The 10,514-nt window shown below is 44.8% G+C and overlaps 1 protein-coding gene across 1 annotated transcript in view; it reads right to left on the bottom strand.

Moving 5' to 3' along the window:
• Positions 1-9,443, bottom strand: part of CD2 (CD2 molecule) — an 11,637-nt gene extending 2,194 nt beyond the window's left edge. The window contains exons 1-4 of the mRNA XM_010186947.1: positions 9,383-9,443; positions 6,329-6,625; positions 3,553-3,795; positions 61-180 (exon numbers count right to left, since the gene is read on the bottom strand). Of these exons, the coding sequence (XP_010185249.1) occupies positions 61-180; positions 3,553-3,795; positions 6,329-6,625; positions 9,383-9,443 (721 nt within the window). The remainder of the gene's footprint in view (positions 1-60; positions 181-3,552; positions 3,796-6,328; positions 6,626-9,382) is intronic.
• Between the last annotated feature and the right edge of the window lie 1,071 nt (positions 9,444-10,514).

The following is a 10,514-nucleotide window of genomic DNA, read 5'->3' as shown; positions in this document are numbered from 1 at the left end:
AGCAGGAAGCTCTGAAATTTTAGGTAGCTGGATAGCAACATAAAGCTCTTAAACACTTACCATCACCTTCAAGCCTTTCTGCTTTCTTCTTCCTGATACAATAAATAAGCAAAATCGCGAAGATGACTAGGAAGATTGCACCTCCTGCTATGCCTGAGATGAGATAAAGGTCCAGCTGGCCTACTTAAGGGAATGAAAGAAGATATTAGAGAGAATGAAATAACTTTCACAATGTCTACCTAGATTTCTGTATTTTCTTCCATTGGCTATAAAGGCAGCCCCAGTGAGAACCCACCCTTTACCTTTTCTCTGTACACAGCAGAAAGTTGCTGGTCCTCATTGTGGAGAATTTTGATTGTTCCCTGACGGATTCAAGTTCTTCAGAAAATGGAAACCAGAGCATTCATGTGTGCCAGCTCATCTTATTTAAATTACCACAAATGCCCTGTTCCTGCTAGCAATGGGCCCTTTTAACAACAACAAGCATCCAGGCAGTGCTCAGCATCTAATAAAAATAAAATTTTTAAGCATTTCCTACTAAGCTGGAAACACTGTGACTAGTTTGCTTCATAGTATTTTGGTACTTCCTCTTCAGTTTTTGGCTATATGCAAATTAAAGGAAAAGAACTGTGAAAAGGAAAAAAACATAACCAAATATTCCACAGCCTCATAATGAGTGTTCGGTTTGCCCAGTGAGCAAAAATTCATATGAGTGTTCCTTATTTTGGCCAGATAAGGTTTGCTGGACACTAGCCTTCCTTCGCCACCTCCTGCTTGGGCTGTCCTGGCATTTGGTGCTCGTGCTCCAGCACAGGTGCCATGGAGCCAAAACCAGCAGAAGGGCACCTTCCTCAGCTCCTTGGGGGACAAAGCTGGGCGTACACACAGAGGGCAAAGAGTGATGACACCAAAGTCAAGATGTCTACAGTATAAAGGCCACCACCAGCCTAGGCTGCCCCAGTGGAAAAGAAGATGAATACCCTCAGTGATGTGTTCTTCTTACCTGTTTTAGCTGTCAGTGATACATCAAGGTGCATTTTGCCCTTTCCGTGCCTGTTTCTCCCACCTAACTACAGGGTGAGCCCAGGCAGATTCACGCATGGTTACAACTATGTGAAAAGTTAGCTGAGCTGAAGCCCATCTGAAGCATGCCTTGTCTGCTAAAGGTTAAAATTCAAGGTGATAGGCCTCCAATGCAGCACCAGATGTTCATGGAGGGCAGCAGGGTTGGAAGGGGGTTTGACTGCAATCTGGGTTTTTTTAATCTACTATGGAGCTGACAGAGTCCTGACACCACACAGGAAGGTTTGAAGGAGTTTAGTTTGCATAGGAAGGGTAGTGCTACATGGTTTTAGTGGTTTTTTGGTGTCTGAGAAATGCTATATTTGTACCTTAAAGATCAGTGTGGCAAACCTTTCATTTCTTTAACAAAGATTTGAGGAAAAACAAACTCTCTCACCCAGCTCAGCCTGTGAAAGAACAACAGTTCTCAAGGGTGAGAAGAAGTGAAATGGAAATATCTAGCTGATGGCTAATGCCTGCCTACACCAACAATGCAGGCAGCATTGGGATGGCCAGGTTCAGCCAGCATTTCCTCCAACATTTAAGACTACGGTCCCTTAAACGGACCTAATTCAGCAGCCTGTTTCCACACCTGGCTTCAAAGCCCATGCCACATCCCATTCCCCTGCACCCCAGCCCCTTCCCAATGCTGGCACCAACGGGACTGTGCAGCCCATCAGGTCAGGCGGCTCATGCAGCAGAAAACAACCTTATTTTTGACTCTTTTAGACATCAAGGGGATCCTTCAGGAGGCAAGGGCTGTACAGGAGAGCAGAGGCCACTCTGTCCCTCAGCTATTTGCCCTTCAGTCAGCCTCAGCAGACCTTGGATCGCTACAGTAAGGCCTCTACATCTTAAGGCTTGCTCACTCCCTTTTCACATTGTGGGCTGGCCTTTGGACTTGGACTTTCCCTAAATTCGCTATGGCAGAAATAGCTGGAAATTGGAAATACTGAGACAGCTCCCATGAGCCCCCCACTCTCCACTACCTCTAGTAGGAATCTAGAGCAAGAGAGTGCTTTTTACTCACAGTTAAGTGGGATGAACCCAAGCACAGCAAATTCAAGGACTTTTCCCCAATACTGCACTGGAAATCTGAACTTTGAACTGAACGCCACAGCCAGTGCCATACCAGTATGATCTGTCCTTGGTTTTGCTTTAATTTTCAAAACTTTTACAGGGGAAGCAATGATTTCTTTTGCCTATCTAATAATTTTCAGCGTGACTCTGCCCATTTAAAATGCAATTCCTTCTGTTATTTTGCTGCTTCTGTGGTTTAGAAAGATGACGCTTCAAGTGAATAAGAAAACCCATGGTACATTTGAGGCATGCTCATCTGAGATATGCAACCCCAAAGCTCAGCTAAGTTTTCCATGACCTCCCTCCTGATTTCTAGGCCAAGCTGGAGACTCTCCTTGTGAGAGCACCCATCCATATCCACAGGTAGTGAGCAACCACCACCTTCATAGGTATGACAGTGGAGAGGAGAAAAATAACATGCAACTGATTTCACCACCATGAGGATGTAAAATCAAGAGCAAATCCCCTGAAAACTGTGCCATGGCTTCATATACATAGAAGAAGATCCCAAGGCATATTTTCCAAAAACAAGCTGTTAATTTATGTAGTGGTAGCCTGGATGGTTTTATACTATCTCACTTAAGTCAACTTTTTGTCTTTGGACTGGTTGACCGAAGTCACCCTTTGGGAAGCATCATTAGTTTTAAAGGAATAAAGGAGAAAAAAAATAGGGGGAAAGCACTTTCTCCCTTTTGCAGACTGCTGGGTGCAATTAAAACGTTTTCAGGCCCTTCTCCCTGCTTTCTCCTTTACTTCATTGGTCTACCACTAGTGGTGGTTGATACCACTTGAGTCTGTCAGGATACGTCTGGCAACTTTTGGAAGAAAAGTCAGCAGTGATGGAGGGGACAGAAAAAATGACAGGATGAGCAAGAATCTCTCTCTCATTCGTTCACGCCTCAGCCAGCCTGATCGTGCTGGTAGGCTGCAGTTTCCTCTAGAAGGCTTGACCTCCAGTAGAAGCAGCATTGCAGTGTGCCTCAGGGGCCTCCCTGCCACCCACAAGTCTCTGGACTCCAGAAAAGCCTCTCATCCTCTTCCAGCAACCTCCAAGCCTCACTGAGCATGGGGTAAAACACCATTGGCACCAGGAGAAGAGGAAGAGTGTGGCCCACCTCACATCCCACTGCCCTCAGCTTGGCTATCAGAGCAGGGAGGCCATAAAGGTAGCAGTGGGGCAGGCAACAGCAGGGTGGGAAGGGGGAGACGTGACAAGGCTAGAGAATGCCAAGCAGAAAACACAACTTGCAGCATCAGCTCCCAGGAACTGCGACAGCATTAGGCTCACAATACAGGGTACCAGGAACCGTCAGTGCCTCTGGCACTTGGACCAGTCCTACAGATATGTGCCACTGCATCAGGCTTTGTGAGTTCGCCTTAACATATTTTCGCAAAAATAGATTTTTTTACCTGAGCACTTAATTACTTTTTCAGCCATTTTTTTGCTGACTTGGTTCTTAACAACACATGTGAATGTCCCAGAATACCGTGTGTGCAATTCCAACCTTGACGCATTCTTTTGGATTTTTTTGCTTTTATCTTGAGTTAGTTCCATTAGAAATGTTTCATTTTTAGCCTTCTGTTTCAATTCACACTTGACAGACAGAGTTTTATTCAGGCATTCAGCACTGAGGATTGGCTGAGGGACAGGCTCTGAAAAAGAAGAGAAGGGACAAGCATGTCTGAGATGGTTTCTTCTTTTGAAAAACCCCCATTATTAAGCAGAAGAGACAATTAGACTCCAATAAGGAGTAAGGGAATAACACCAGCTAATGTGACCAGAGAAGAATGAAGAGCAGATTAGAACACTGCTACAGAAGTAACATGGCAATAATAAAGAGAATCATAGAATGGTTTGGGTTGGAAGGGACCTTAAAGATCATCCAGTCCAACCCCCCTGCCATGGGCAGGGACACCTCCCACCAGACCAGGTTGCTCAAAGCTCTGTCCAACCTGGCCTTGAACACTTCCAGGGAGGGGGCATCCACAACTTCCCTGGGCAACCTGCATTGCGGTATATTAGCCTACATATTTGGACTAGCAAAGCAGGGCTGCACCAACATGGCTGGACTACTTTCAAGCTGAGCCTGGCTCTCAGCCAGCCAGGCAGGCGAGGGGAGGAAGTTGTGTTCTTGGGGGAGGCAGCAAATGGGAGAGACTCGGAGCCACAGCCTCCTCCAACTTCAGCCCCAGTGTTTTGGTGCAAATGAAGTCAGCTCTGATCTGCCTGTGCCCATCAGGAGAGCTTTCCTTCAAGACAGGGCAAACAGCTACTGACGATGCTTTATGTACTACCAAAGGTACTCAGCTAGCATGACAGCCACAGCATGAAAACCCATCCAAACAGAACAGAAAATGCAAAAGAGACACCTCTTAGATCTCAATGAGATTATGACAGAGAGAACTGATTTCTGTGTCTTTCTATGTTCTTTGTAGCTATCAAACAGCTAGCTACATTTAGGTTCCAGAGTCTTTATTACTGGTGGCACTGAAAGAGTCAGAAAAGCTTACAGGGCTTTCCTCAACTTGGGGCAAGTGGCAGGCACATCAGATGGAAAAGAAAATAATTTCTACCTTTTAAACCAGGCAAACAAAAACATGCCAAGGCCACTTCTATCTTTGGGCAGTGTAAGTTATAGAGAGCATAAATTTTACAGCCAGTAAGGGTTGCTTGTAGCAAATGCAGTCTAGGTTCACGCCGTGACATCAGCAGCCACCCTTTCCTCTTCTGCATGCTGTAACCTATCATTCAGGCAAGCACCCCAGTGTGAAACACTAGAGCCAGGGTCCTGGTGATGGAGTTGTGTGATGATATAATCTAAACTTTTTCTTTTTTTTAACAACTGTTTGTCCAACCCTAGTAACAAAGTATAAACTGGGTGACAAATGACTCCAGCACTCAACAGTTACTTAAGGACTTTACTTCCAAAACCGCTATCAGAGTAAGGCAACCTCTCTGCTGCACAGTGGATGAAATGGCACAGCACATAGCTAAGTTGCAACTTTAACCTGAAATTGAACCCAAGATGCCCCAATGACAGCTCAGTGGCTTAAAGCATGAGTAAGTAGCGTCAGGCCCTGATGACTTCCTGAATCTGTAGACAGTTTGCAGCAATAATTCCCAAAGTACTGAGACACCCTCACTGCTCAGCAGTCTGTCAGCCATGGGGCCTTCCCACTGCACAGAAACCCTGCTAAAGTCATTCCAGCTTTCATTGCTGTCTCATCAAGGCAGCATTCCTGTAGTGCCAGCTGGTCCTCACAGACTCAGGAGGCTGTCAGAGCTGTGCGTGCTGGCTGAAGAAGGACAGAGAAAAATCATCCTCTTGCTGGGGGAAAAAACCAAACATGCTGCCCTACAACTTAGAGGTCTAGAGAGGTGACAGCAGCTGCGAAGGAGCAGATAGCTATCTCCATCTTCCCTACTCATCCAAAAAGCTTTGGGTTGCTACCACTCCCATCTCTCAGAACAAGACAGAGCACAGGAATGGAGGCTGCCTTCATGCTTTGAATCCCCCAGCTGAAATCCCCAGGCATGTGCTTAAGTGTGCTTTGAACAGCACAATCTTCGTGTTTGTTGTGCTATGCTATGCAAGGATAGGGTGCAAGAGTCTTCTTTCCCTGAAAATTCAGCTCCTGTTCTGGTGTATCTCAGGGGAGATGACTGCTGGCTATTTTTTATGTTAGAGCAAAAATGGAGTGGGACCGCATTGCCTAAATACAGGCACTAAGTGCCACCTGGGGTCCTGAGCTCTCCTCAGGCGGATGGCAGATGCAACACAAGGTGCTCACCTTGCTGAAGCAGTAGCTAGAGACCAAAAGTTGTAACTCAGTGCCCATAAAATAACACCAGAGGTGCCAGAAGTACACAGTGCCTCAGCCACAGGCGTGCCTCACGCAGGTGGCTGTGCCACCTTGAGAGGTTTCTGGAAGCAGGGCACACACAGAAACCTGGACTGACAAAGGCGGGGGGAGCAGAAAGAAGCAGGGGAACAGAGGGCATGAGTAGAAGAAAGAGAAAAGAGCAACACACTGCTGTCAGTGGCAGGAGGACAGAGGTACATCTCACAGAAGTCCCCCCAAAACAGAAAGGGGGACAGTGAGTAGGAAAGGCTGTAGGAGAGAGCAGGAATACCAGGACTTATTCAGCTATGCTGGGAATGGTATGAGAAGAGCAAAAACTCACCCTGAACGATCAACATTGTATCTGCTTCTGTCATCAATTTTCCATCCTGCTGATAAACAATCACCGTGTACTGTCCACTGTCTTCTTTCACCAGCCTTTCTATTTGCAGAGTCCCATTCAGGAGTATCTTACACCGGCACTGGTCCTTGTTCACGTAGTACTTAACTTTCCTATCTTTTATCTGAAGCAGCCTTGTTCTGTTTCTCAGCCACGTTGCATCATAGATGCTCCCAGCAGCAGTGATGCTGAGAAGAGCCGACTCATTCACGGCCATGTAAATCCATTTGCTGTCAGAGCCTGTGGAGGGAAGCACAACCAGCCCATCAGCATGCCTCCAGCAGCCACAATGGTGACCCAAAAGGTTGTCACTTGCTGCCCTCTCAGAGTTGCCTAAGCCTCTCTGATGCTGTTTTCTTTCCTTGCTCCAAAGCACCCCTTGATCATCCATTAGATGTCAGTCCCCAGTTTAATTATGACAAGTGAGGAAGCTGAGAGTCTGGCTTTCAAAAGCTCTCTTTATGCTCTGGCTGACTTTTTTGGAAGGATTTTGGATGCCAAGATTCATGGTTGCCTGTGAACTTCACTCTTCCAAATAAAAGGTTGCTTTGGTGTGTTTTGTAACATAGCATGGGCTGGCACTCAGAGCACCCATCACTGCAGATGGCAAGAACACAAACTAGTAGTGGCCCTGGATGGTAGGATCAGTTCAGCAGTACCAGTGATGGCAATAATAATAACAATGGTGGCCCATGTCAAGCAGTGATTGAAGGTAAGGCCCTGAACTGGAGACAGACCCAGCTACCAGCTTGCAGTGCCCCCTCCTCACCCATCCTGGGCACTTGCCCCACTGGAATATATCCACTTGATTTTTCAAGCACAGGATCACGGTGAGGCAAGTAAAGTGGGGAGAAACAAACAGCTAACCACATCCTGTGAACTGATCAGGCACTGGAGACATCAAGAGATAAGCAAAGGCCAAAAAAATTATTTTCTCTTTGCAGGTCTCCTTTGATGACAGGTTCCCTGTCCAGGACAGGTAAGAGTAGGTGCTTCCCAAAGGTGCTACCGAGACTGTGCAGCAGTTAGCGTGTGGCTGCTGAAGGTGATATTCAGGAAAGCCAGGGCTGCTAAACCTCAATCATGTTACTGCCTGTGGAGATGATGGACTCTTCAGCAGCCTTTGCAATGCCCACCTCTGGTGAACAGGGGCTTCTGAGCACGACGTTTGTCGGGAGGTCACTTCCAGTAAGGTGCTGTCTCCACTCCACTTATAACTTAAGTGGCAGGTGGAAAATTGGCACAAGGAGGTAGAAAAGTGCTCACAAGTGTCAGGTGGGATCAGCTCACTGATAACTGAATGTGCACTCAGAGACACAGCCTGTTTCATACCTCATTTTCTTATGTTCATTCCTCTTCAATTTACAGGATGAAGCCAATCGGCAGAAGGGGATTTCTTTTCACATCACCAGATAGAGCTGATTCTGCTCTAATTTTATGTATTTTAAGCGCATTTACCCCACAAAGAGAAAGACTATGTTTATGCATATTTTTGTTACAGTCCTCCCTTCTTGGTATCTAGGACAATGATAAACTATATCACAGAGGGGACACTGAAATCCAGTTGCTATTTCATGAAACTAACGATATTAGAGACAATCAAAGAATTAAAATAGTGTGCCCTTGCAACAAGAAAATCAATACTGAAGTGCTTGTGGCAATTCACCCCCAGTCTAAGGAGAGGCTGTTATTTCTCTATTGCATTTCTTTCAAGGTATTTGATGAATCTAATGAAATCTGTGACTGAATCAAACAGTCTTGGAAGCATCTATCCTCTACATAGATGATACTACAGATTATACCCAAATATTTGAATTCTGATACTTTTTTCTGCTCAGGTATGCACAGGTATTTAGAGTAGTAAAAGGATGTCTCTGCATAATAGATACCATCATTTGTTTTTTCTCTCTGGAAGAATAAGTCTAAGTTTTCAGGGTTAATTCAATGGCATCTCTATGGACAGAACACCTAGACACATCTCTGAATGTTTATCTGCTCTCCATAGTCTTGCTAATGGAGAGCTGAGTAATCCACACAAATGATGCTAAAAATCTGTTTAGCTAATGAAATAACATTTCTGTAAACACCAACTGAAATGAACTCCAAGGCACAGAAAGATCTGATCTGGCAGCATAGAGCTCACATGCAGTCACACAAAAGAGTTAAAAGGAAAACCTATAATAGAAGTAAGGAAGTCTTTGACACAAGTTTTCCATTCAAGGGAATGATCTTCATTTCTGCTGGGGAAGATGTTTTATATGTCATGTACCATAAAAACCCCCACAAGACCGTTATTTGTCTATTAATTTTTTCCTGGAGGAAAAGAAAAGCATTAAACAGCCATACATACAATCTATAGTGGAATGAACTGAAAAAAATGGATGACTGTATTGTCTCCATCTCTTATAACCTTCTCTAATCTATGAGTTAACACCTTAATTAAGTTTCTAGGTTAATATTTTTAAAATAATGAGAGCAATAATACACAAAATATAAAATATGTATGTATTTGCTTGCTGTTTTCACATCCTAGACTTCTTCAGCTCCACTGAAGACTCAGATATAAAACTTTTTCAGTTAATATTTATGGAAGAATATAATTTGCACTTTCAAAAGATTTGGTCATCTCTGATAAGAAAAGGAAATTACATGTGATAATGCACCATGAACTAGATCTCTAATGTAGTACAAGCTACCTCAAGGGCAGAAAGCAAACCGAATGCTGACATTTCTCATTATACATGTGTCAAATTAAGGCTTATTAACTTAACCCCAAATCTGTTTACAGCTTATTATTATAACTGGAATAGGAAACTCAGATTCTGCCCTCCCCCAGCTGAAAATTAAATCAAATAATAACAGCACTAATCCAAAGGTCTTCATTAACTGGGAAAGGGATAGTTTCCTATCAGTAACATCCCACCAACTTGTAAATGGTTTAAAATGCAATTTTAACGCTAGCCTGAAAAAAAGCAAAAAAAGGTAAGAAGAACTCACATTTTACACTGGGAAATAAAAGCAGCAAGCACTTGACTAGGAAAATCCTCCTAAAATTCATTTTCAGAGTCAAAAAATCCAGTGTTGCCTTGTCTAATGATAGCTGCTGGCAGGTGAAAGGATTTTGTGCTGTGAGCAAGTGGCTGTGGGACGTGTCGGTACAGCCCTTGTGCCCTCCTCCCCTCCTCCAGCTCTCACCCTAGCACTTCTCGTTTCTAGCACAGGCACAAAAAAACACAGGCAATAAATACCTCTCGACAGGGGGGGGAAGGTGGTCTATCAGGATGGGCACAATTAGCAGTGACAAGGAGAAGGCACACTAAAACCCAGGAATGCTCCTTCTCCTTGAGGTTGGTCTACCCAGCTAGAGGGCCAGCTGGGACCCTCATCCTCTTCAGTGTTCACCTGAAGAGTTCAATTCCAGCATCCACATGCCACCATCCTAGTGGGATCAATGTGGTTTTTGAGGTGAGGGGGTTGATGGGAATCCTTCTGCTCGCCCATAGCCTCAGCAACAGCGAGGGGAGAGAAAGCCCAAGACCCCCAGCAGGGAGCAGGTAACCAATGGCTGTTGGACAATGTGTAGAAAGGAGACACAATTCTCTTGGAAACCATCAGGATCAGCTTTGCATCAATGTTTGATCTATGAGGGGCTGGCCTGTGCCATGTGAATGTGTCCTGCAGGCATGGCCAGATATTTGAGCAAGATGCAAAAGAGGGATGAGCTTGAAAGGGGATGAAAACGTGGCTGTGGTCTAGCCCGAAACCAGCCCTGAAGCTGGTTGGTGTGGGGAAGATGGTGAGGAAAGAAGCTGGGAGGAGGCATGAAAATTAAGTCCAAAAATGCATGAGAAGCTAATAAAACCCCCTTATTCCCGATTCCAATATGAAACAGATGGGGTGGCCAGGATTTTGAAATGCATCATCCCCAGCACAATCCCTCTGCTACAGCTACCACTGCAGTCTTCCTGCTTTTTATCACAGATGGAGACAAAAAAGGAAGACAGAAGAAAAGCTGTGGCACAGGAGATGTACAATATTAGAGAATCTTTCTCATTCATTCATGTCGTTCTTCTTTCTTTAAGTTATGGGAAGGTCTTGTAAGACTCCTTTCCTTCTCCAGCTTCATTGT

This window comes from Mesitornis unicolor, unplaced genomic scaffold (assembly GCF_000695765.1).
Source record: "Mesitornis unicolor isolate BGI_N332 unplaced genomic scaffold, ASM69576v1 scaffold21386, whole genome shotgun sequence".
Classification (NCBI taxonomy): Eukaryota; Metazoa; Chordata; class Aves; order Mesitornithiformes; family Mesitornithidae; genus Mesitornis; species Mesitornis unicolor.
This window is presented reverse-complemented; position numbering and strand designations above follow the sequence as displayed.